The sequence below is a fragment of the Peromyscus eremicus genome, chromosome 4 (genome assembly GCF_949786415.1).
Source record: "Peromyscus eremicus chromosome 4, PerEre_H2_v1, whole genome shotgun sequence".
In the NCBI taxonomy this organism is placed as follows: Eukaryota; Metazoa; Chordata; class Mammalia; order Rodentia; family Cricetidae; genus Peromyscus; species Peromyscus eremicus.
Window position 1 is genome coordinate 87509023 of NC_081419.1, and position 27683 is coordinate 87536705.

Genomic DNA, 27683 nt, shown 5'->3' on the forward strand with positions numbered 1-27683 from the left:
AAAATGTAAAAACAACATCAAAGTTCATTCGTCAATGCTAGAATGCGTAAATGAACTCATGTATACTCAGAGTGTAGAAGACTGCACAGCTTTGAAAAAGATGAGCTATAGAGTACCTTCACCCATACCAGTGATTCTCTCTAGTCTTTGTTTTTGTGTTTATTCCAGATTGGTTTAGGAGCTCAGTGTTTAGCAGAGTTGTTCTCTAACTAGCAAGCTTCCACAAGTGCTGAGCTAGCTAGCCAACATGTGCCACCATGTCTAGCTACAGTGATGATTCTTTTTTTTTTTTTTTTTTTTTTTTTTTTTTGGTTTTTCGAGACAGGGTTTCTCTGTGTAGCTTTGTGCCTTTCCTGGAACTCACTTGGTAGCCCAGGCTGGCCATTCATTAAAATATTCTCCAAAGAAAAATTACATTACTCTAAAGTTCAAGACTAAGAAAAAACTAAGCAATTTTACAGGATTATGTGTTTGTGGCAAATAACTTCTTCAAAAGAATAAAAGCAAAATTAAATTCTAATTAGAAAATGGTTTCATAATTGCTATCTATGTATAATTAAATGGAAGATGTGACTGTCTTAGATGAAATATAGCCACACTGCCTTTGAGCATAAGAAACATTTGAATGCTACTATATATAGCAGGGCCATGTTCCAAGGTACTGTGATGGTTTTTGGGTTTCTTAAGGTGAGATATATTTCAAGTGATAGGACACAAGATGCTTGGGTGACTACACAAATCACCTACTATGTGCTTATTATGAACTAGTCCATTTGAAGAAATCTTAAGGTGCTTGCGTTTGTGATTCTGGAGTCAGTAGATTGGAGCTCTGCTCCAGGACTGGTGCTAAAGAGAGATCAGGGGGCCCACTCCTTTTAAAGGAACACTGACCAGGCATGTGACAGTCATTCCCTTCCTCTACCTGCTGTACTATAGTAAGAAAGACCAGAAGACCAATTAGAGTGGCATTGTTCTAGGATCCACACCAATGTCCTAGTAGTCACACATGTTCACACAGTACTACCCCAGCTTTCCCTTTTAACATGTCTCAGGATCATCATCTTATGTGTTTGAAAGAAACTCTGCCCCAATAAGCAATGTGATGCCCATGTCAGTGGCTGCTTCTCATAATTAACAGAGTAGCTTATGTTTCAGCAGTGATGGCCAGTTAAGGCTTCCAAGAATTGCTCTAGGTAAAGTGAATCTGCAAAAGGAAGCTGTGATGTCACCTCAGGTATCTTCAAAGGAGGAAGTATTTCCTTATGAGTTCTGCACCAGCTGTCACCATCCAGTGGCTGGCAGTCCTGAAGCTTGGACTGCTCACTGTGGGTTGATCTTCACCAGCCATGACAGAGTCTGGACAAGCCAGGTGATTTGCATCTTGGATATTCTTGAAATCAAAAGCCATCCATCATTTCTGATATCTTGAATTCAATGATTATCATATCAAAGACATATGATGACATTGAGGATAATAACTTCTCTGTTGTCCATTATCTCTGAGCAGCTTGGAGTAATTACTAGCATATGCTCTTTTCAGGAGACTAGCTAGCACTTCAGACTTGGGAAATGAAAGCACTGTTTGAGCCACCAAGGATATATAAAAGACTGGGTTCAAGGTTTTCTTATTAGATGGGAGATTATATAGAGATGATACAGGAAGTCCAAACATCATACAAACTTTGTTCTCAGAGCTTTTAGGAGGGCAATATGGTAGTCTGTGTACTTGGGATCTGCCTTATATGATTTTTTGCCACCATTATTGACTAAGTATGTGGGTAATTCCATGGAGACTGACACTGGAGGTATTTCCAGCTAGTAAACAAGAAGAAAAAGACTGTAGATGTAACCAATCATCTTCTTAAATAAGAAACACAGAACCAATGCAAAGAAGAAAGCCAAGAGGTCAGAGCTAAGAGCTAAAACCTTACCCTTCCTCCTGAGGTGGTCCTGCCTCTCTGAAAGAGAGCTACTTCCTGTGTTAAAGTCTTTATAAAGACTTTCAGTTCTGCCTTCTCATTGGTTGTAAACCCAACCACATGACTGCCTCGTCACTGCCTCTGTATAGACCTCCAGGTCTTCTATGGTTGGTATTGAGATTAAAGGCGTGTGTCTCCAATGCTGGCTGTATCCCTGAACACACAGAGATCTACCTAGCTCTGCCTATCAAGTGCTGGGATTACAAGTGTACACCACCACCGCCTGGCTTTCCTATGGCTTGCTAATAGCTCTGACCCCCGGGCAACTTTATTTATTAACTTACAAATAACATTTTAATACAAATAAAATATCACCATAAAAGACACGTCAATCATCAGGGATTTATAAACATACAGGAGCCACAGAGATGGCTCAGTGGTTAACAATACATAATGCTTTTGCAGATGACTGGAGTTCAGTTCCCAGCACCCACCTTAGCTCACAACCACCTACAACTCTGGCTCCAGGATATTTAGTTCCCTTTTTAGGCTTCAGTGGGCATCCCCACACATGTGCCTATACACATATGCAGATATACACATACACAAGGAGGAAAATAAATCTTTATAAACATGCAGACATAAATTTCAACACTACTCCAACCTTCAGTTACAGGAAATAGAACTTTAATTTGCAGTCACCTCACTACTGACGTGCAGCCCATGGGCCAGTAGTATAAGCATCACCAGAAGGAGCATTGGAAACCATGCCTTGTGACTGTTCAAGGGTAACTTAACAAATGGCCCCAAACTGGCAACTTAAAACTTGTCTTGTGAATCTTCAATGAGAAATTGAAAAACGGGCTACCTGCAGGCAGTGATTTCTCTGGGTCATTTCTTCTCTCAAGATTCATGATCAGTAGGGGGAAAATGCAATTTGGTTTGGGGGCTTTCTTTCTGTATAACACAAAAGTGCTAAAACCTTCAGAAATTTCTCCTGCCTGTCACACCGCTCCCCCACCACAGCCACAGCCTTCACCTGCTGTGGCCTCCTCTGAGCTTGCTTGCAGGACAGAATTCACCAGCCTTTAAACCAATAAAAGAGGTTTTCAGTCTCATCAGGGTGGGGATGGGTTTGCCAAATATGTTCTCAGGCTCAGGACAGGATGACAATTTGCCTTTTCACATTTCTTGGTAAGGAGCCCAAATCCTTAAAGTAAACTTCATCTGGGCAATTTTATGTGTCCCCAAAAGTAAGGCCATGGAAGAGAGTCAGACCTAACATTCTGACAGAACAGGGAAGCTCAGTTTCCCTTGAAACATTTAATGGGGCGGATTATCAGGCTGCGTGTGGAAAGCTCATTTTAATGGCATTATCAGGCCAGTTGACAGAGGCCTCTGCCCAGAAGCATGCTGGGCTACACTGGCCATCAGCAGCTGGCGCTTGTTTGCACCAAGTCAGTTGACATTTCATAATATGGCACCATAGAGCCTGCCAACTAGCTCTCTGGTGCCATGCCAGTGGCTTGGGGTGGAACATGGAAAAGCAGAGAGGCAAGACCTGAGTCTGCATTTATTTTCCTGGGCACTTGCCTAGGAGTAATTGTGTGTCCAAGGAAGCCCTCATTGTGTCTAAGGATAGAAAGCAATATGGCTGCCAGTTCTGGTCTAGCTCTTCTCTCCAGCTGCTACCCACTCTTGCCACTGGCCAGGAGAAGTAGTTGCTTACCTGTCCCATCTCCATTCACTTCCATATGAGAAATGGCAGATGGAGTCTGCCTTAGTTAAGATTACTATTACTGTGATTAAACACCATGACTAAAAGCAAGTTGGGGAGGAAATGGTTAATTTTGTAGACTAAAGGTGACGGTTTAGTGTTGCTAGAGTTTTCCTGCCTTGCCCACAGTCAGCTTTTGTAATCAAATGTTTTTCTTCAGTTACAAATATCAAAGAGAACATAATCCAGATTCTCTGTGTGGTAGCCATCTTTACGTGGCTTATTTTTTTTATATTAGCTTGAGCCTATTGCTTTAAACTTCAGCCTTCTAAGCCTGAAACGGCGCTGGCGCTATGGCTGCTGGCTCCGCCCACTTCAGCTTCCCAACATGGCGGTGGTACGTTTTCCACCAACTCTGGGAGCCATCAACTCTCAGAAATAGTGTGTCTATGCTTCTATCAAAGCAGCATGTAGCCCAGAAACCTCTTTTTTTGTTTTATACTAGCAAAGGCTAAATCTACCACACAGCTTAATGTGCCACTTGCAGAGGCCTCATTCCCGCCATACTGCAGGTCCAGCATGCACACCAGGAACCCGCCATAGTAGCTCAAACACGCAGGCTGCCGCTAGCTTGAAAGAGACAACTAGGAGCTGTTTTTAGCTCCATTTTAGAATCTTTTTATTCAGGTTTTAGGTGGAAACTCTTGCCACCACGTTGGACGCCATTTGTTGCTAGAGTTTTCCTGCCTTGCCCACAGTCAGGACAAATCTTTGTCACCCGCCAGTCCCACAGCCGCTCAGACCCAACCAAGTAAGCACAGAGACTTATATTGGTTACAAACTGTATGGCCATGGCAGGCTTCTTGCTAACTGTTCTTACAGCTTAAATTAATCCATTTCTATTAATCTATACCTTGCCACATGGCTCGTGGCTTACCGGGATCTTCACATGTGGCTTGTCATGGTGGCGGCTGGCAGTGTCTCTCTCACCCAGCTTCCTGTTCTCTCAGTTCTCCTCTCTGTTAGTCCCGCCTATACTTCCTGCCTGGTCACTGGCCAATCAGTGATCTATTTATTGACCAATCAGCAACACATTTGACATACATACCATCCCACAGCAGTTTAGCTTGTCTTATTCAGTGTAATCTTTACATTTCTCAGCCACAGGGTTCCAAAGCAAAACAAGAGATGGATGCAATAGTCTTTTACAGAAGTTTTGTGGCTGATGAAGAGCAAGCCACAGTTCTACATCACTGTTGGTCATCAAAGGAAGTCAGAGCATCAAAGGAAGTAAGGGCAAAACAAACAGTCCAGGATCATGTAAAGAGAAGCTGATGCAGAGGTCATGAAAGGGTGCTGCTTACTGGTTTGTTCCTCATGACTTGCTCAGCCTGCTTTCTTATAGAACCCAAGACCACCAGCCAAGGGAAGGCCCCACCCATAATAGGCTGAACATACCATATTAATCACTAGTCAAGAGAACACTCTTCAAGCTTACCTACAGCCCAGTCTTATTGAGTCATTTTCTCAGTTGGGGTTCCCTCTTGTCAGATGACTCTAGCTTGTGTCAAGTGGATATAAAATTAACCAACACAGAGTCACAAGAAAAGCCATAGCTATAAAACTGGATTGTGTCTCTAGCACCTCCCCTTTTGCCCCATGCACTCCACACTGGAGATTTAACCAAGGCTACATGCAGGCTAGACAAGTGCTCTACCACTGCTACATCCTAGCCCCAGTTTCTTCCTCTTGAATGGAAAAGTATGCCTTTATGCCTCCACAATAAAGACAGCTGGATATATTGGCTTAAGCCTGTAAATGTGAGCACTTGGGATACTGAGGCTAGATGATCACAAGTTCAAGGCCAGCATGGGTGACATAGTTAGACCACATCTCAAAGCAAACAAAAAATAACACAAAACTTCTGAAATGACTGTTGTAGCTATTGCTTATTTTGTTTTTGAACCTGTGGCTGAGAAATGTAAAGATCACAGTGAATCACAGAGACAAGCTAACTTGTCACCAGAAGAGGTGAATACCAACCTCTTCCTACCCATAGTTTTGCCAGGAATTAGTATTTGCAAGCATAGATATGAAGATAAATGCAAGATACCACCAGTCAAAAGTACAAAAATGGAGATTGGGGTCTGAGAGATGTCTCAGTGGGTAGGAGTGCTCACTGCTCTCTCAAAGGACCTGAGTTTGGTTCTCAGCACCCACATTAGGTTCACATCTGCCTGAAGCTCCAGCTCTCAGGATCCAACTTTTTCTATGGCCTGCTCTGGCTCCTGCACCCATATGCATAACCCCCCTACACACACATACATATATCTAATTAAAAGAATATATATATATATATATATATATATATATATATATATATATATATATTATCTGGGCTGTTATTGCATGTGTAAAAGCCAGCATCAAACTAATCAGAAGCACATTACATTTAAAAAAAAAAAAAAAAAAAGAGCTTGCCCTTTTGGAAAGTTTAACTTTGGGAGAATCAAATTACTCATTTTCTGCATGTTCTCCACTCTTTTGTCCAATCTAACCTAGACAAGCCACGTGCCTGTTTATTCTACATCCTTGAAAGTATGCTACATGTGGGTATGCGCTATACGTCATTGCTGTGAAAGTCAATGTCTACCCTCCTATCTATTTAAGTGGACAGGAGGCCTGTCCTCCAGGTCTGTGATAATTGAGACCTCCTGGGTGAGAAAACCCCCATGATTGAGACTAAGAAGGTTCAAGCCGGTGAACTAAGCCCAAGAACAAATGGTCTGCTGGATCTGTTACAGATTTGAATGTGTCTGGTGTCCAGTAGATATGTAACTGTAGGAATCAATCTTCATGGTCTCAGCAAAGACAAGACTCCGTGGGAGAAGGAGTCTACGTGGCTCTGAGTTTTGTCGCTGTGACACATTCCTCATTCATCCGAGACTGAGTCCAGCTTTCATGGTCCATTCAGAACCATCTATTTTTATTTTTACTCTTGGCCTCGTCTGCCAAGTGCAGGCAGCAAGCTGGCAATATGTATGGATTTTCTGTAGATTTTCTGTAAAAGTCTCCCTGAACTTGGCAAGAGTTCTTTCTCAGTCTATCTGTCATGACATTTCTAGTGGAGTGGCAAGGGTGTGGTTTTTCCAGTATAGCCGTCTGTCTTCTCATTTTTGTCTTATTTTTTATTCAGTGAGGCAGCTTTTCATTTTAATCCATATATGTAAAAAATATCAATTGTGTATACTGGCTCAAGCATAGGTTCCAACACTGGAAAGTGGGCTTGCCTTTTCTCCGTTCGAGTTCCCTAGGCACTGTAATAATGCGCACGTGTGACATGCCGTAATTGTGGTATGTGGCAGGAGTCTGGAAAGGCTCTACCTTAAACTAGGCATGTCTAATAGGGTTTAATGCAACCTGTGAATTTGCCCCTGCACACAGTACCCTTGTAGGTCACTAGAGTGCTTCCCAAATCTCATTCTCCCCCGACTGAAATTACACCTAAGATGAAGGCTGTGTGCTGCCAAGTTCTGCTGACTCCAGATAGAACTGAGATAAACTGAGGGCTTGCTAACATTCCTCAGAAACCGATTCTTCAGCATTTGATATAAAGCAACTCTTGTTAAGAGGCCCGTGTGGTTTCCCAAGCTTGGTGCAGGGGACTGTGACCAGCTGTTGTCTGTCTTCCCCAGCCAGCATAGAGTAAAAGGTTATTCAAGATGGGAGCATAGGGATTTGAGTCAGGTACGAAGTAACACACTTCCATAGCAAAAGTCATCTGCTGGTAGGGAGTGAGTCTGAGGATTCTGACAAATCAAGAAAGGTGCATGAGAGTGAAAAGTGGGTACCATAAGGGATTAAAAATTTAGTTTCTATTAATTGGAAATAAAGCTCTGACTTATGAGAAAATGACTACAAATACATGTGCCTTGTATGGATACAATTATAAGAATTTCATAATTTTGTTCAAGCACAGCAGTTCTAAAATCTGATCCATACTTAAATATATAGCACCAGAGGGATAAATTAGACAAAATTTGCGGATTTCTTCATTGTTAAGGTTTAAATGATTCTAAACTCTTTAGTTCAATAGAGTCCACATTGGATAAACGAAGTTATATCAATTTTCACATTCTCCAGTAAGTGCTTTCTGAAAGAACTTTTCCATACAACCCGGACTAGACACTGCTATTGGAGAACCTCTATGGAACAAATTCTAGCTGGGAGCTAACACATGCCTCCTGTGTACTGGATCTGCATGAACATGAAAAGTATTAACGTGAGACTCATCAGATGAAGCTTTAGAATGTTAAAGTCAGGGGTCCTACCAATGTCCAGCAATGAAAAGTGATGGACCGACCCTGTGCCCTTCTCCATCATGAGAGCCCTCACTGCCTTTGGGTCCTAAAGCCTTGAAGCATCTCCAGCATGGTAGCCATCTAAGTCAGAGGCAACAGTGTCTGAGCATGGGGCTCCTGGTACGCTAGCCTTATTTCTCTGCTGGTCTCCATGGAGAGATTTTCTGAAGGTCAGAATTTGGACTTGTGTTGAAGGGAAAAGGTAACATTTTGAGAATTGTTTTGGAGTCTCCCAGACACTATAGAACAGCCATCTCATTTAGAATCCTTCTCTAAATAAATTCATTTTCAGCAACCCTCAGAATACTCTTGTCTCCACCTACCCAGTGGCAGGATTATAGGCACATATTACTATGCCTGGGTTTTCACACGGGTGCTGAGTATTTGGACTCTGGTTCTCATGCTTGTGTAGCAATCACATTGCCAATCAAGCTATCGCACTAGCCCCATATGTTTAAACTAGTCTTTGAACTCCCTTTAGACAGAGATATGTATACACATACACACATGCATGTATAACCTTTCCATCCTTTGCAGCACACATGTCAATTTGCACATTGTGAGAGCTACTGTTCTGGACACACTGCCTGTCCAACCCTGGCACACGGATGAGTTGATGAACAAGGACTAGAGACAGAGTGCTAGTCTTCAGACTTCTGACTTCAAACTTGTTCCACCTAATCATGATGCTGATCCCATAACTGGCCAATGGACCACAAAGGCTCAGCCTGCAGCTGAAGGGGAGAACTACTGATGTTGTCACTCTAAGCCTTCTTCTTTCTAGGTTGTTATATTGTTTCTTTAGAGCAGACAACTTTAAAAAATGCTTAAAGTAGGCTTGAGTAGTGGAAACCAGACTACTACATGGAATGAGTTGGTCTTAATGATTTTTATTTTCTAATTGGTTTGATACAACCTTTTGTATTTAGAATTCTGTGGTTATTTTTTTTAAATGTAACAGTTAAATTCATACTTGTCCTAGTTTAATTTCTGTTGCTGTGATAAAACATCCTGACTAAAACCAACTTAGGGGAGGAAAGGGTTTATTTGGCTTCCAGTTCCTGGTTACAATCCCTTATTGCATAGAAGTTACAAAGACAGAAGCTTGAGAAAACTTGCCACACCACATTCATAGTCGAGAGCAAGGAAAAAATGAGTGTATCCATGCTGATCGATTCACTCAGCCAGCTTCCTTCTGTTTTATACTGTTTAAGACCTCCTGTCTAGGTGATGGTGCTGCCCACAGTAGACTGGGTCTTCCTACTTCAGTTAACAACAAAGAAAATTACTCAGGCATTCCCTGAGATCAACTGATCCAGACAGTTCCCCCATTGAGTCTCTTTTCTCAGTTGACTCTAAATTGTGGAAAGTTGACTTTTAAATTAATCATACTACTATGAAAAGATATTTAATATCTGACAATCTCAGACAACTTTGGAATCTTAATTTTTCCAGTAATCATCATGATCACCAGTCTAGAATATTCACTAAATCTGAAAATATGGAGGTGTAATCAATTTTTAGATTTCTTTCAAGCCTACTCTATCCTAGATAAGTCAGTAAATTTGGTGCAACAAATATCTAATACTCATTCATCTTCTTGTCTTCTATGGTCTTTCTCTTCCAAGAAGAATTCTTTATATTTACTTTGGTCTATCTAGAAATTAGTTACTAATGATATATGTAACACAATAAAAAAACAGGGGAAATTTCTGTTACATTGAGTTCTGACTATTTGAAGTTTTATATTGATCCTAAAAATTATTAAAAATTACTTTTAAAACAAAATAATGACCATTGGTAGAAAACCAAACAATTCGAAGACTCGGCCTCTTTGAAATTGTCATTCTTCTGTTTGCTTTCTTTGTCTCTTTGCTTCCATGTTTTCTTCTGGCTATTCAATTAAAAAGGCAGATTCCTCAGTTCATGAAGATATAATTGGTAAGGAGACCCTGGATTTTCATCACAGCTAAGAACTGAGAGTCGGGCTAGCTGAGCCATATGTTTTTGTTTCCAGGACCCTGAAATCACCCCTAGCATGAGGCGGCACATTTACCTTATAGGACTTCAGAATGCAGAAACATTGCCAATTATACCAAATTCACAGGGAGCCACTAATGGAGTAAAATTTACAATAGTGGAGTGCTCAATGCCCCCAACTGTATGTCTGGACTCTTGAAGGTACAGTGGACTGGGGCATAGTAAAGGGTGATTCTCAGGCCTCATATTCCCTTAGAAAATGTCTTTCTCTATGGCAGTCTCTTGGAAAATCTTTCTTCCTCCTGTTCAGCTATATCTTTATTTAAATTCCTTTGTAGCATACCAGTCTAATAAATCTAGTCATTAGAGAACATACCAAGAAGGATATGAAGACAGTTCATAAGAACATGAAGCCCATAACCCAAATCTTTAATCTTGCTATTACATCAGTAAAATTGTAGATTGAAAGAATGAAAAACATTTTACCTTTTTTTTGAATAATAGATTTTACTTGGTAATAAAAGGAATAAGTGGGGCAGGAAGACAATCATTCTGCCAAATACTTGTCAGAGTATAAGTTTCTTCCACCTATTAAAAACAATTTGGTGATGCGTATCAAATTTTAGAATGGGAATATTGTTTGAACAACTGTAATTCTATCCTACGAAAAGACAGACTCATGACTATAGGTAAGATCCTTCCTTTGGTGGTGATCACAACATTCTTAATTGGCAGCATTTGGGGAAGTCCTAATATCCCTCAGTAGAAGATACAAACAGTATCACATACTTGTGGACATGGGATTTGTCAGGGATGTATTTCTGGACTGGGACAAAAGTTGCAGAATAAGACAAAGCAAAACAAAAACAAACAGTCTGCACAGATGAAAGCATACACTTGCCTTTCTTCTCTCACTAGTGAGCCCAGGACCTCATTTGCTCATACTAGGTACTCATTCCGTCACTGAACTACAACTCCAGTGTGCTACTTCCATATTATATCCATAAGTTCTACACATGTGGGCATGTTTAGGTGTAGACTGTGGAAAATCCCCATTACCAATGCTGGTTAACTGGAGAGTAAAATCAGAAAAGCGCATTTTTACTCTCTCTCATGTGTGTGTGTGTGTGTGTGTGTGTGTATTATACATATTAGTTATTATAATTATACAATAACTATAATATGTAATAAAAGATACAATCAAATATATATGTGTTATACATGTTAATTACAATTACTATGATATATAATTAATTATTATTATATATAAATGTATATTTGGTTTTTCGAGACAGGATTCCTCTTTGTAACAGCCCTGGCTGTCCTAGAACTCATTTTATAGACCAGGCTGGCCTTGAAATCACAGAGATCTTCCTGCCTTTGCCTCCCAAGTGCTGAGGTTAAAGGTGTGTACCACCATTGCCAGGCTACTCTTTATATTTTTAAATAGTTTGCACTTTTTAAATTTCAAAGGCATCTGTGGAGTTGGGGAGATAACTGAGGGGGAGGAGGATCTGAGTTCAAATCTCTAGCATTCACAGCCAGGCATGGCTGTGTGTACCTGTAACCCCAGAATTGAGGGATGGAGACAAGTGGATGCTGTGAGCAGGATGGGCAGCCAGCCAGTTAGCAGGAGAAGACCTTGTCCTAAAGAAATAAGGTAGAGAGTGATGGAGAATGGTACCTGATGTTCTTCTCCGTCACCTGTACACCCATGTACATGCATCACCCACCACACACACCACACACACCTAAAAGACATTTGTTTCTGTTATTAAAAATACAGATTCACAAAAAGAAAGGTGAAAAACAAAATTCACGGCACAAACATCTCTGTGAACTTAAGTCTTTAGAACCTGATCTGTATCTCCAGTCTTTAGCATTACATCTGGCCAGTTGGAGTCTTTAGCATGAGAGTTTTTGGTGCTTGGACCCTGCTCTGCTCCAGCCGGTGTTGTGATCAGGTTGGCTGAGACTTGAGAAGAAGCAAATAAACGAAAACCTTTCTTTTTCTCCCGTTCAGCTTTCCAGTTTCCTTCACCTCCTTACTCCTAACACTTGCCAGTCTGACTAAATTTGAAATGACCGAAATATGTGTAGCAGTTTCCTTCGGTCATTTTAGAAGTTGTCTGAGGTTGGTGCATGTTTTGTTTTGTTTCCATTTGTCTCCCTTTAGTCATTGGACATGACTGGGCTACGGAAGGTATTTTAAGCTATATGTTCCTTCTCCCCTGTTCCTTGTCTCCCTCTACATTTCAAATTGTAGTTTGTGTGATGCTGACCTCCAACTCTGAGGGAGAAGCCAGGCCCCTTGCCATGTGGTCCGACTCAGCTTCAATACAGTAGTTCACGCTCGTACTGTAGCCATGTAAGCCACCTGGGGCTGGGCAACATGCCTAGTGTATACCAGCCACTTTTAACTACTCGCCTCTCTTTCTGTGTATGTCTACCTCTCAGAAACGTGTCATGATGTTAAGACGTCAAAGTAGAAAGCACCAGACCCTCCTCATCCCATGTACATCCCAATTTTCTTTATGAGAAATCCAGACATCAGTTAAGAGCTTCCCACATGTCTTGTTCCCTAAAGAGCATCACAGTAAAGATGCTAGGAAGATGTGTAGCATTTTCACATTGAAGACCATCCTCCGTGCTCACTGCATAGTGATCTACAGAACACTCTTAGGTTCTCTAAGAAGGGAAATGGAGAAGATGGTCATTTGTGTCAGTTGTATTCAGGAGGCACCTGAAAGACCAGTTTCTATTGTCCGAATCCAAGAAGAGAAGATGCCAAGTTGGGGGAGGCTGTGAGCAAAGGTGACTACGCTAACTAGCATGTACTTATTTTCCATTTACTCTTCCCTTTTCTCAATGTAGAGTGGGTTGGAGTAAACCCCTAACTCTTGGTTTCTCCCTTGGGAAGAAAAAGTTGGAGCGTGAAATCAGTATTCTGGCTTTTTGGAGGGCTGCCCAGGGACTGGTTTCTGTCTTCCTGACTTAAGAGTGCTGACAAGCCCAGCATACTGTCCATGAGTAGGGACTACTGGGAACAAAAAGAGCTGGCTGGGTGGCTTGCCATTGCTATAGAGCACCTGTGGTGTACAGGCAGAGGCCAGCACAGCTTAGTGGCTTCCCCCATGGGTTATAGGAATGGGAAGAGTGGAGGTTGCACGCAATGTTCTAATTTTTTTTTTCAGCTGGTTTCTTTCTTACTCAACTCATTTTGTTCATAGGACCTGACATACTCTAGATGCTTGGGGGATGATGAGAACAAAAGTGAATTGGGAAAAATATTAATGTCTCTAGAGAAGTGATGGTGCTCCAGACAACAGAGGAAGAAGAATCATAGTGTGGGGAAGCCATTAAGACCGCTTTCATTGGGAGCTTGGGAATTTATATGTCTGAAGAATGCTCATCCATGGACCTAAGAATTCTTACTTACTTTGGCTTATTGGCAAGAGACTTTCTCTATTGAAACCAATCTGTAAAGCTAAAGACTGGGGGAAATGACTATATTTTTTCATAAATATATCAGCCTAAAAGTAACAAGGTATATAGAGAAACACAGAGGCTAGGACCTAGCAAAGGTACAAAACAAATAACAGAAATGAATTTGTAGTTGCAAACACGCATGATGTACTTGACAAGTAATTCGGGATAAATGTGATAGTGAAGTTCAGGAAGCTGGGGGAAATGAGGCAGGGACAGGATGAGAGATTAGCAGAGATAGAAAGCATTTGAAATGAGCAAAAAGAAACTGTAAAGTGGTGAAACCTAATCACTGAGTTGAACAACTACTACAAAACTTCAGCAGCATTCTTACCCAGGCAGAGGAGGTGACTGGAGAGTTCAAAGCTAAAAGAATGCATGAAAGAGTGAAGAAAGTCTAAATGTGGGGGCCCACAGAGGCTCATAGTAAGGCCTTACTCAAGGTCAGAAAATCTGAGCTTGCTTTACCCAGCAGGACTGCATAATAGGATGATTTGGCCAAGGGGCCAAATTACTAGGTGCTTTAAAGGGTCTACACTTGGCTATATGTTGTGCTTTGATCTTGAAAGGGGGAGGTCTTTTGTCTTTCCCCTTGGTATTGTATAAAAAGCCCATTAGAATAAAACTTGAGGCAACTGCATATTGACCTGGGGCCCTCCCGAAGCTATCCTGTGTCTCTGTCTTTCTCTCCATCTCTGCCTATATTTCTATCTAATATTTCCTCATTCCTCTTTCCTCCCTGCCACGAACCCTTTGACAGGTCAGAGCTGGACTCCGATATCTGAGGGGGCGGGTAATAAAGGATGTCACCAAGCAGACCAAACAGCACATAATGGGAGAAGATGGGAGAGGAGGTGCAGAATGCACATTTGACAAAAGAAAATGGCCTAAATATAGGTGTGGAAATGAGCTTCCTGAATCTGGATGTCTAATGGACCCCAATGAGGAGAACTCAATAGGACACAGCAAAATATACTGTAATCAAATCTTCAGAAGGTAAAGGGAGAGAAATAATTGTGAACACAAGACAAAAGCCAGTTGTTATATGAAAAGGCACACTTTCCAAACATGACTTCTAGGCCTGAAAGATGCTATATTCCAAATACTGAAAGAAAACTCCTAGCCAATTGTAATGTTTGCAAGCAACTCTCCCTCAGGTATGAAGGAAAGTAAACAAAGATGAGCAGCAGCTACAGAAGCTCTTCACCACTTGACATAGTGATGAATTTTATATAAAATGAGGCAGATGTTTATTCTGTAAGCTGAAACACACATACACACACACACACACACACACACACACACACACACGCATGTGCGCACAAAGTTCACTGGTGAGGAACATATCCAAACAAATATAAGATACTCTAATGGCTGTGAGTAAATAATTTTTACCCATGCCACAGGGCTTTAAAGAATAGTATAAGAAGCTTAATGCATTCTTGACTGCACCATCAGAAGTATGTGACTCGTGACACCAGTAATGTAGTACAAGGAGGTGAAGAAGTAAAAGAGTAGAAGTATGTGAGTGATCAGCTTAAATTAGATAGTTACAAATATAGGACATTTAAAGTAAATCCTGAGCTAACCAGACAGGGTTTGAACAAAAGGCCTTTCAAAGAAAATAAGAAGGGAATCAAAGTATATCCCTGTAAAAAATGAACAAGACAAAGAGAGTAGCCTGAGAAGAAAAGGGTAACAAATTACAAAACCAGAGAGATGAACAAGCTGGCAGCTGTACATCTCTATCAATAAAGTCTTTAAATGTAAATGGATAATTTTTCTCAATCAGAAGACAGTCACTGACAGATTCTGCAAGATAAAAAGCTGAGCAGTACGCTTTCCACAAGAGAGTCACTTCAAACTTAGGAACACACTTAAGGCATGAAAATAAGAAAGTATAGAAAAAGACAATTTGAGTTGCTTTTATAAAGTTCAGTAAAACTGAAAAATCCTTAGCTAAGAAAAAAAAAATAAGCCAAATGATCATATAAAACATGACTCTATGAAATACTTAACGTAAAAAAAACTGTTATAAAAGACAGAAAGTACATAGTGATAAAATAGCCAATCCATCAAAAAATATCATACCTATAACTATGCATACACCCAACATCAGCACCAACTATGTGAAACAGACAGAACTTTAACTCCAGAAGAACCAGAAAGCAAAGCTTGAATGGCAAGTACTGTTCTGGGCCCCTGTGCATGGAGTGACAGGTTGGAATGCTCTACCATAGCCTTTTCAGTTCCTCGGTCTCTCTTGCAATCATGGAGCACTGTTTGCCTCTTGTTCACCTAGTTGGACTATGATAGTTGTGTTGAACATAGGCAGATATATTTCTTTTCATTATACCCAGAGCAATACTGCCTAAAAAAGATCTACATACAATTTACATTTCAATGGCAGTATAAGTAATTATTAAGCATACAGTAACAGGCTAGAGCATCAGTAGATTTGAGTATTTGTGATGGCCCTGGTGCCAGTCCCCTGTGATGCCTCGAGGTGACTCTGCAATGCATTCTGATGACAGGAGTGGAGCACACATTCCTTTCAGTTGGAACATTGTCCAGGGTTGAGAGAATATCAGGTCGCAAAATAAGTCTCAACGAATTTAAGATGTTGAAACCATACCAAGTAGTTTGTGTGTTGAAACCATACCAAGTAGATAGTGACCACAATGAAATGAAACTAGCAATAATAGCAGAAAGAAAACTAGAAATATCAGAAATAAGTTGGAGTTAAACAACACACTTGTGAACAACTAGTGAGTTAAAGAAGAAACTCAAAGGAAAATAGAAAAATTGCTTGAGACAAACAAAAACAAAACACAGCATACTGAACCTTACATGATACCACAGATAGCAATAATGGAGGTTTATAGATCTGACCGAGTATGTTGAAAAATATCCTAACAATATAACTCCATACATTGTGTAACTTGAACAGACTAAGCCCAGAGTCAGCAGAAGGGTGAAACAGTAAGTAAGCACTTGACCATGAGTCCATAAAAGGAGGATTGGAAACTAGGAGACTGCGAGATGCCAGCTCCGACCTCCTCCCACCTATCCAACGGTTCTTGGATGGAGGAGAGAGGAATGAGAGAATATTAGGTAGAAAGATAGACCTAGATGATGAAAAGAAAGAGACACAAGATATCTTTGGGAGGGCCCTGGATCAATACCCAATCACCCAGAACTTTATTCAAAAAGGTTTTTTATAATATGTCAAGGGGAGAGACAAAAGACCTCTCCCTTGCAAGATCAAGGCACACCATACAGCCAAGTGCAGACCCTTCCAAACACCTGGTAAACATGTCCATGGCCAAATCATCCCATTATGCAGACCTGCTGGGTAAAGCAAGCTCAGGTTCTCTGATCCTGAGTAATTTGGGCCTCCACAGGAAACATGTCAAAAAATTTAAAACTGTGTTTTTCATGATAAACAAAACTGACAAATTTTTAAATGGAAAGAGAAAAAAAGAGAGCAGACCCAAATTTGTGAAATCAAAAACAAAAGCACAGAATTTATAACTAATACCACAGAAAAAATATGAGAAACCAATATGAATAGTTATATATATCCATACTTGATAGGCCAAAAATTTGAGTAACCTGGATGAGATGGATCAATTCCTAGAAACCTGTAACTCACCCAAGGCAGTATCATGAGGAAACAGAAAATCTGAACAGCTATCAGCTGCAAGAGAATTGAACCAGAACTCTAGCATCTCTCTGAAGGGAAAATAGTGGACAAGTCTACCAAATACTGGAGGAAAAGTCCAGGCCATTGTTTCACAAACTCTTCAAAAATCTGAAATTGGAACACTTGCAGATTCTTTTTATAAAGTGAGGATTTCTCTGATACTAAAGACACTGCAAGAAATGAAAAGCAGCATTGACCCTGGTAAATATAGAAGAATACCGCCAACAAAATACTAGCAAGCCAAATTCAAGATAATGTTGGAAAGATCACATGTTATAGTTACACAGGGCTTATCACCAGCTCTAATAGCTGGTGGTTGCTCTCTCTCTCTCTCTCTCTCTCTCTCTCTCTCTCTCTCTCTCTCTCTCTTCTCTCTCTTTTTCTCTTCCCCTCCCCTTCCCTCTCCTTCCTCCCTCTCTCCCTCTCCCTCTGTCTCCCTCCATATGTATATGCACGTGTATGTGGTGTGTGTGTGTGTGTGTGTGTGTGTGTGTGTGTGTGTGTGTGTATGTGTGGTGTGTATGTGTGTATGTGTGGTGTGTGTGTGTATGTGTGGTGTGTGTGTGTATGTGTGGTATGTGTGTGTGTATGTGTGTATGTATGTGTAATTTGGATACATTAACAAAACAAAGGATAAAAATCACATGTTCATCTCAAGAGACATAGAAAGAGCACTTGACAAAATTTGACATCTGTCTTGGGGTTTTATTGCTGCAATAAAACACCATGACCAAAAGCTAACAGTGCATCACCAAAGAAAGTGAGGGTAGGGATTCAAGGCAGAAACCCAGAGGAAGGAACTGAAGCAGGGATCACAAAGAAATGCTGCTTACTAGCAGTCTCCTGATGGCTTGTAAGGTTGCTTGCTTATACAACTTAGGACCACTTGTCCAAGGTTAGCACTGGGCTGCGCCCTCCCACATCAATCAATAATCAAGAAAATTCCCTACATACTTGTCTGACAGAGGCATCTTCTGAACTGAGGCTCCTCTTTCTAAACTGAGTTTGTGTTAAATTGACAAAAAACTAACTGGCACGACACATTTCCTGATTTAAAAAGACATACTGAACCAATCACAGAAGGAAATTACTTGAGCATAATGAAGGCCATGTTTTAAAAGCTTGAAGATATACCCTAACCAATGGTGATCAACTGAAACCTTTGTCACTGAAATCAAGAACAAGTCATTGGTGCCCACTTTCACCATCTCAGTTAATGTAGTAGTAGAGGGTCTAGCTGGTTCTAGGCAAGAAAAATTAATCAATTAATTAATGATGTAATTAATTAATTAATGTCTTAATCTGTGTTCTATTGCTGTGAAGAGAGACCATGACCACAGCAACTCTTATAAAGGAAAACATTAAATTGGAGCTGGCTTACAGTTTCAGAGGTTTAGTTGATTAGCATCTTGGCTAGAAGCATGGCAGCTCTCGGGTAGACATGGTGCTGGAGAGGTAGCAAGAGTTCTACATCTGGATAGGCAGGCAGCAGGAAGAGAGCAAGACACTAGATCTTGTTTGAGCATTTGAAACCCCAAATCCCACGCCCAATGACATACTTCCTCCACCAAGGCCACACCTCCTAATCTCTCTCAAGGGGCACTACTCCCCAATGATTGAGAATTCAAATATTTGAGTGTATAGGGACCATCCCTATTCAAACCACCATATTTAATTAAGTAATTAATACACCCACAATGAAGAAGAACAAATAGAGTTTTCTCTCTTCATAGATGACTTGATTCTATATGGGGGAAGGTAGTATTGGGAGGTTGCCACTCAGATAGTTTCCGTCATTCAAGATGAAAAGGTTTTAGAGATATGATGTACAACGATGGGTGTTTTGAAAAGGAATCTGATTAATTCCATAATAAAAGACTAGATAAGTATAAACTTAGAGGGATGTGTCTGAAGGTTTCATTAGAAGCATAAAGAGAATTTGGTACATATGTAGGGGCAGAGCCTACAAATACTTGCCTCCCTCCTTGTTTTGGGGACGCAGAACCAACTTCAGAAAAAACACGGCATATAAGTTGAGTGGCAGGTAGCACTCTCTAACCAAGGGAGGCTTTCTGTGATAATATCCTTCCCACCTTTGTGGCTACCTGAATAATGAAGTTGTGGATTAGCTTGCTTTTACCTAGCAGCAGGCAGAATTGATATGTCTTGTTGTCTAGGACCCTTGTGTTTGAGGAGGTCAAAGTAGTCAGGAGTGGTGGCACATTCCTATAACCTCTGCACTTAGGAGGCTGAGGCAAAAGATCATGAGTCCTAGGCCACTCTGGTCTACATGGTGAGACACAGTATTTTAAAACCTAAAAGAAAAAAATCAGTAAAATATTCTAAAGATTTTTGCTGTTTGTGTTAGACCAGCTGAACTCTGCATGGAATTTTCCTTTATTTTTAAAATGTCTGTAATGTAGACACACTGCTTTCCATTTAAGCATTAAGTCAAGTGCCTGTGGTACTGGGTCAGTTTTTCCGTAAGTATATCACTGTATCTAAAAGTCTTAAAGTCTTTGGTTTTTTTTTTCCCTGAGGGATTGTATGATTGTTTGAGCTTGTATTTTCTCTTTTTATTTAAAATTATAGATCATCAAGTTATTGGACGGAAAACGATCTCAAACTGTGGGAATCTTGATATCTAGTTTACATTTGGAAATGAAGGATATCCAACAGGGTAAGTCTTTCCCATCTTTTCCCTCTGGCTTTTGAATTCTCTGTAGCTTTTCCATGCATGTTAATTATAAGATTGCAGCTTTACCATGATATTTTTATATGAATATTGAGGTGTTGCCTACATCATCCCTCCTGCATTTCCAGCTAATCCACTTCCTATTCCTAACAGCCCTTTGAAAGTCTTCTGAGCACTCTGTTGTGAACATTTTCAAACATACCAAAAAGTTAGAATGTCTCGTAACAATACCCAGTTAGAATCCATTGTTACTTTTGTTTGATATAAGCAGTCCCTGCACCAACTAGATTGTTATGAGAAAGATCTCTCAGACATTTTGTAATTCATCTCACAAAAACATTAGTACTACCAGTAAAAGGTGAAAGGACTTTCCCAAAATACAACTGTATCACTTGTCTTAAAAATGATTAATAAAAGTTTCTCAGTATCTTCATGGATGCAGCTATCATTTGCTTGGTTGGCTATGTACTTGTTAATGCACCCTTTCTTTGGCACCTACTTTCAATGAGGACCCCAAAAGACATCCTACATGTCATTGAGGTGTCTCTTAAATTTCTTTTAATGTATATTTTTCTGTGCTCTGTTTTCATTTTGAGTTTTACCTTGGAAATTCATTTGTTGAGGAAACCCACTCACTTGCCTTACAGTTTCCCACTTTGATATTTTGCCAATTACATTAACATGTTTTATCTCTCACATTCGTCTATCCTCTTTTGTTTCCTGTGCAGTATTAGTTTGGTTTAGAATTACACTGGGTAACTGAGGAATTCTTCATAGATGCTGTTTGTTATATATACACACACGACTTCTTTGAAGTTAGTATTGAGTGGCTCGTGAGGTTACTAGGCACTGGGGATTTTTGGCTAGGTTTATTCCTTCATTAGGAATATATAAGATATTGATGTATGGATTCAATCATTTCTTATTCTTTAGATGGAATATGTCTATATAGAAAACCACATAACAACCTCTTGATTTTGCCATTGTCTCCCCCCACCTCCCACTTCTTTCTTTAAATGACAGCATTTCACTTTGTTATCTTTGGCGCAGTTTTAAAATAAAAGCATTTAAAGAGGTTGATGCATAGACTGGCTAGGAAAAAAATGGAATTGAGAGGAAGGGAGAAAATCCCACTTTGATTTCTAAACTTGAAAATTTTGTCTTTCATGTTGGTTCCTCAGAAAGACATATGAATAAAAATAATCTTTCAGAACGTGAACTCTGGAAAGATGACTTCCTAAGTAAAATGCTGCTCAATATAAGTTTTAAGAGGTTTATTTATTTTTATTTTGTGTGTATGGATGTTATGTATGCATGTATGTCCATGCACCATATGTATACAGTGCCCATGCAAACCAAAAGGGCTTAGAGTCTTCTGGGACTGGAGTTATAGCTATTGTTAATCACCATGTGGGTGCTGGGAACAGAGCCCAGGTTCTCTGCAAAAGCAACAATTGCTCTTAACCACTGAACCGTCTCTTTAGCCCTTTTTTATTATAATTTTAAAAAGAATAAGTTTTATTTGTATACATTTTCCTTAATAAAAGTAGACCAAAAGGCATCATGTCTCTTGTGTCTTACATTAAAACAATATTCCCCTTTTTCAGCCATTAATTAAATGTTAGCCTTTACTTAGATATGTCACTTATAACATGAGGGGGTTTCAGTACAGTTGAGCATGGGTTTAATGACACAAACACTTAGAAACAGCCCTTCCCTTAAGGTTTCTGCCCCTGTTGCCCAAAGTCATTTTACTCTGCCACTGCTCAGGAAAAGGCTTCTGAAGTCACTAAAGATCCTTCCTAACATTACTTTTCCTTTCAAAATGGATTTGGTAGGAGATTACAATTTTGTTGCAATACCAAAAAAAAATGAGCTTATTAAAGATAATAAAACATTTTAAGTAAATGATAGTCACAGAGTATGTAAATAGGCTGATTTTTTAAAATTACTTTTTGGCTTAATAATAGAACCAAACATGTAAGTGTGCATATTAAACTTGAAAAATGTCATAGTTGATGGCAGTTTGGAACAGTTTCAAACACACTCTGGTGTTTGAAAAGCCTACTATTGAACTTAGAAGGTTTCATTGGCTTTAGGACCTTTTAGAAGGAAACTTCCAATCAGAATTTGATAGTACTTTGATGAGAAACTCCCATATAGGGTATAATCATTGGAATGAGAAGATTCAACAACTGTGGTACAAGAGTTTTGCTCTTAACTTATGCTTCTCACACGCTTGGTAGATCCCAGGGAGATTTGATTTTATCTCACAATATGGATTTTCCAGCTTTCAACAACCCCTGAAACTTTGTTCAGTTCTTTTTGCGTATGTATCACTGAGTATGACAGATTGCCATATAGATAAGGGGCATTTGAATCATGTGAGATAGCAGTTACCAATGCAGGGCCTACCCCTTTCCCTGGCATTACAGTCCCATTGGAGTGGATAGCCATTGTGAAGTGAACAAGATTTTAGTTTGTCTGGACCTTCCCAGGTCTCCACTCTAGGCAAGAACGTGTGTGTGTGTGGAGTAAACATGATCCTTTGTTTAAGCATTGAAAACCCTAATCATACCATCACGGACTTCTATATCTTGTATGTATGATTGTAGATTTTTCTCTGCCACAGACACTTTGGTTAGTGTGGTAGTTTGGATGTAATTGGCCCCCATAATCTCAATCTCATAATCTCATTAGGAGATGTAGCTTTGTTGGAGTGGGTATGACCTTGTTGGAGGAAGTGTGTTATTGTAGGGGTGGGCTTTGAGGTTTCCTATGCTCAGGATACTGCCCAGGGTCTCAATCAACTTCCTGTTGCCTGCAAGATGTAGGACTCTCAGCTACTACACTGGTACCATGTCTGCCTGCATGCTGCCATGCTCCCCGCTATGATGATGATGGACTGAACCTCTGAACTGTAAGCGAGCCCCCTAAATTAAATGTTTTCCTTATAAGAGTTGCTGTGGTCAACAGTGTCTCTTCACAGCAATAGAAACCCTAACTAAGGCAGTTATACTCTACATGGTTGGCTCCTTAGTTGTAAAACACTAATCTCCATGCCATTTCTTCATATAATAATATATACCAGATGAATACAGCAAAATCACCAGAGGCTATGTTATTAAATTATTCCTTGAGAGTCATTGACTGACACTGGTGTCTGAATGAGCTTTCATTCTGAATCCAAGTCTGATTGTAAATGGAATATACTTGGCCCTGTGCTGTTGTCCTGTTGAAAGAATACCTCATGCTGATGCCAGCCTGAAACATTAATGTTCATGTGAGGGGACTGAAGCAAGATCTGTTTGGAGAAGTCCAACTTACAGCTAGGCAAACCCTCAAGGCTGAGATGGCCAGTTAAGAGCATATCCTTCCACCTTCTAGATATAGGATATTTGTCTGGCTGCAAAAACAAAAGGTGTTAATTTATTCTTTTCAGAGTCCCAAGAAATAGTGTATATAACCTGAAATCCGGTACAGAAAAGTTCACATTTATTTCACATAATCATGTTCTCAAGTACAGCATTGGAAAGGTCCAGGCAAGCTACTATCTTATTTTCCCTCACAAAGAATAGTCACTCCAGTGAGGCTATAATGCCATGAAAAAGTTTATGATTCTGAGTTGGTTCACTGCAGTATCACATGACTCAAAATGACCCTTATCCATGTGGCAATCTGTCATACTCAACAGGACATACGCAAAAGGAACTGAATAAAGTTTGTCGTACGTAAAACAGTGACCATGCTTGCCCATTGTTTCCTCCTTATCTCTCCACTTGATATGATGTATATTTATGCTGTTTCCCATGTAAGATGTGATCTATACTTCAGCATATGCCTAGCAAACACAATAAACATATTTTGAGTAAGAGACAGGTAGATGATAGTATGAATGCAAAGAAGCAAGCATAGACCAATCCTGAAAATTAAACACCTGATTCCTGGAAAAATATACTCTTCAGCTTGCCAGTAGAGGGACCTGTCGGCATCCTGAAGCAATTCAGGGTTCCTATTTTCTAAATGACAGTGACTTCAATCTGCCTTGCTGAAATTACAACTCTCTATCTATCTATTTATCTATCTATCTATCTATCTATCTATCTATCTATCTATCTATCTATCTATCTATCTATCTACTTTCTCAGTATTTGCTCTACCGCTGAGCTTCACTCACACCTGTTACCATTTATGTATCAAGTATGCCATTAGGTAGTCTGATACTAACTAGGCCGACTTTTAGAAGAATAAACTTGTTTGCTCTATTTTAAAGACAAACTCTTCTCTGTGATCCACTATCTATAAATAAATTGTCATAATGTAAAATTATGGCACTCTAAATAGCAAGGCAGCATATAATAAAGATAATTCCTGTACATTTATATCAGTTTTCAATGAAGTTCTCTGGTTGTTAACACTGCTTACAACTAAATGAACTAATGAACTCAAATCACAATTTAAAGTCTTATTTTCATATTTGCTGAATTTAATTTCAATTTTGAAAAAAAGATTAAACATTATTATACTAAATAGAATAGATTCTGTTCCAGTGCCCTGACCAAAGCAAACCACCCTCCTGCCTTGCCTTTGGCATATACTGATTGCCAGCCCTGTCAGGTTCTGCATTAGGACCAGACTCTAAGCATTCTTAGGAGCTCACTGGATGTGTAATCAGTTAGAGGTGCCAAAAGAGTTGGCTGTGAAATCACAGCCATGGTGTCCTGTAAGACTTGAGGAGATGAGTCCTAGAGGATTCGGTGATGATCCCATTAGGGAAAGGGGCCTTTCCAAGTGAGGGACAAACCTAGGACAAGACAAGTGAAAAGGAGGCCCTACAACTGGAGTGTATGGGCAGCAATCAAATGCAGCTTGTTTCAGAATCTAAGATTCAAATCATGAGCAGCACATACACCAGGAAGGGCCCCCTATATCAACAGAAGAGATCTGCATGTTTTTACATCAGAAAGAGAAGACATTTGAGGGCCATAGCACTGTGATCTGAGCCGGAGTACCACAGTATCTTGAAGCTTTGATGTCCTGCATACTGCTGCCAAAGTCTTTATTTCCCCCTTCACACTGTTGCTTCCACTCTCTCCTCACTTCTAGCTATCCACCATGGTCTTCCCCGATCGCTTAAGGAACTTCCTTTTTATCCTTGGGTGTGCTGCACATGTCATATGTACAGTACACATTCCCTCTTCCAGAAATGCTTTACTACCTCCCAGTCTGTGGAGCCAGCTCCCGACGTTTCTGTGGATTTGAGGTTTACCATCACCTCGCCCAGGCCTTCTCAGATTTACCTTCCTACTGTCTCACCATGTACTATTTTAGTTTCACACAGAGCCCAATATTTTGTTTGGTTTGCATGTCTGCTTTTCCTACATTTGCATACACTCTCAGGATAGAAGCTCTAAGAATGGGAGTGCCCACAGATGTGAACCCCAGAAACCTCCTGCCTGTGTCTGGCATCTACGTGGTGATCATTAAGGGCTTGTTGAATGAATAAATGAAAATAGAACTGAAGATGATTTAATAGTCAGTTGTGATTGCCATCCTGATTGGATTAAGAAAACACCTGAGATATGAAGCACACTTCTGGACAAGTCTGTGATGGCATCTGCAGAGACAATCAGCTCATGAGGATTCTGACTTGTCATGTCCTTGAGGGTTTTTTTCTTGTTCTGGCTCCTCCCCATATTCCCCTCCTTTCTACTTCCTGTCCATCAGGAGCTGATGTACAGCTCTGTCACATGTGTGCTATGATAATCTTCTGCCTAAGTCCATGTGGCCAACATCTGTGGATGAACCTTCTGAAACTGTGAACCAAATAAATCCTTCTTACTTTGTCTCTGTTGGGTATTTGATCATAATTACCAGAAGAGTAATTAATATAGGTGGATAAACCTGTGAGAGGTTGTGTGGGCTTAGATGATAAATGATGAAGGTCAGAACCAAGGCTGACATACATTAATTTAAAAGAGACATGGGATTTTTAGAGAGAGTAGTTATAGTTAGTAGTAACATCTATGGGAGTAAAGGAAACCAAATTCTGGGCTGCACCTTTGGCAATGAAAAAAACAAAAGGTAAACCAGAGGTGTAGCAGCAAAAGCAGCTTTAAGGAAAGAATACATTCTGTTTTAGAGGATTCTAGTGTCTCTTCACTAGAGCTGTTCAAGCTAGTGTCTGGGGAACACTGAAAACTCTACCCTGATGGGAAAGGAACAGGGCTAGGCTGCAGACACAACACCCTTCAAAAGATAAGTCTGGGGTTTTCTCTGCTCAAAGTAGCATGCTTCCTGAGGTCTAGAACAGATTCACCAAAGGAGTGATTACAGAGGAAATGGTTTTCAAAGACGATCAGAGATCCCAGAAAGCCTGTGTTTCACTCAAGATATACTGAATCACTGATTTACTTACCCCTGGCTTTCAATCATCAGATGGGATGACTTATATTTAGAAGCATTTGGCATGTGTGGACACAGTGACTGCCTACATGATTGCAAATTAGTGTTTTCATTCCATGTTAGTAATTTCCTCTTATTCTTGTCCCAGGGGAGATGGAAATTTGCTGTTGACTATTCTTGATATAAACCTCCATATGCCTTGCAGTAGACTAGGTGCCAGAAACCTCCTGGCACTCATTTGGAATTTCCCGCACACTCAGAACTTATATTTATAATATTTAATCTAACATCAAAATAAAACATTTTTCATCGAGTTCCTACTGGTCTGGTCAAAGGGTTCAGCTGCATTGTGTCGTAGCCTCTCAGTGTCAGAGTGTCAGTGTGAGAAAGGAAGGCCACTTAAGGAAGGCTCCGAGCCTGGAACGTAGATCCCAGAGCACCCACCCACTGGACCTGCTGCTTTGCTCTAATAAGTTCCAGAAATCCACGTCAGTACTTAGGGAAGTTGTCCAAATGAATCCGATTCGGCATTGGGAATACACCATAGGTCATTTAAGACTTTCCTGAGAAAAAAAATCTCACCTTAGCCTAAGAACTCAACAATATCCTTACAGATAACCCTCACCGGTCCGGTGTTTTAGAGCACATTTGTCAAGGTACACATTCTAATATGTATGCTACACAAATGCATGGCAGAGCTAACATCCCCATTCTGAAACAGAAGATAAAATTAAAAGGAGATTCACAAAAATTTTAAATGTCTTGCTAATTTTGATAGCTTCGGATTCACATTTGGATCCAATTGTGATGAAAAGGTGGAAACTTCAGTAAGGTTTATGGGACACAGCTCCTTGGCACATACACGATGATTGTCCTTTTTACTCTCGTTCCATGGACGATAAAGACAAAGTCTCTACCATTCTCTTACCATTTCCCTTCAGTGTAGGGTTTCTCTGCAGAAATCTCAAAGCCAACTGGTTTCTATTGTGCAGTTTAATTAAAAATAGACATTAGAGTGAAAAGAACTTCACTTAAATTGTCCCCCTCATCCTAAATCATGACATATTGAAAACAAAGAAAGTGAAGCTGTCACATACTGAAGGAGCTTACCCACCATGAGTGACTTGTGACCATAATCTGCTGGCATACCAACCCAGTGACGAGGCCAGTGTCAATCAATTCATTAAGCACCGATTGAGTCCAATTTAGAAAATTAGGAGAAGGAAGCAGTCTTTTTAATAAGTCCCTTTCCTTTCCTACCTTTTCTCTCCTCCCACTGAGTCTGAAACACCTCGGCAGTGGGGCTCCCCTCGCCTCTTTCTAAGCCATTAGACATTCCTTCAATAGCAGGATGGAGTCAGAAAGTGGAGGCCGGTCCCTCTTTATACTTTTCCTCCAGGCACTCTGCCGAGAC

The 27683-nt window shown here is 40.2% G+C and overlaps 1 protein-coding gene across 6 annotated transcripts in view; it reads left to right on the plus strand.

Moving 5' to 3' along the window:
* The window catches only part of Fmn1 (formin 1), a 374621-nt gene that overhangs the window by 208034 nt on the left and 138904 nt on the right, over positions 1-27683 (plus strand). For all 6 annotated transcript variants that reach the window (XM_059261098.1, XM_059261099.1, XM_059261101.1 and 3 more), the window contains one exon: positions 19762-19849. In XM_059261098.1, coding sequence (XP_059117081.1) covers positions 19762-19849 — 88 coding nt within the window. The remainder of the gene's footprint in view (positions 1-19761; positions 19850-27683) is intronic.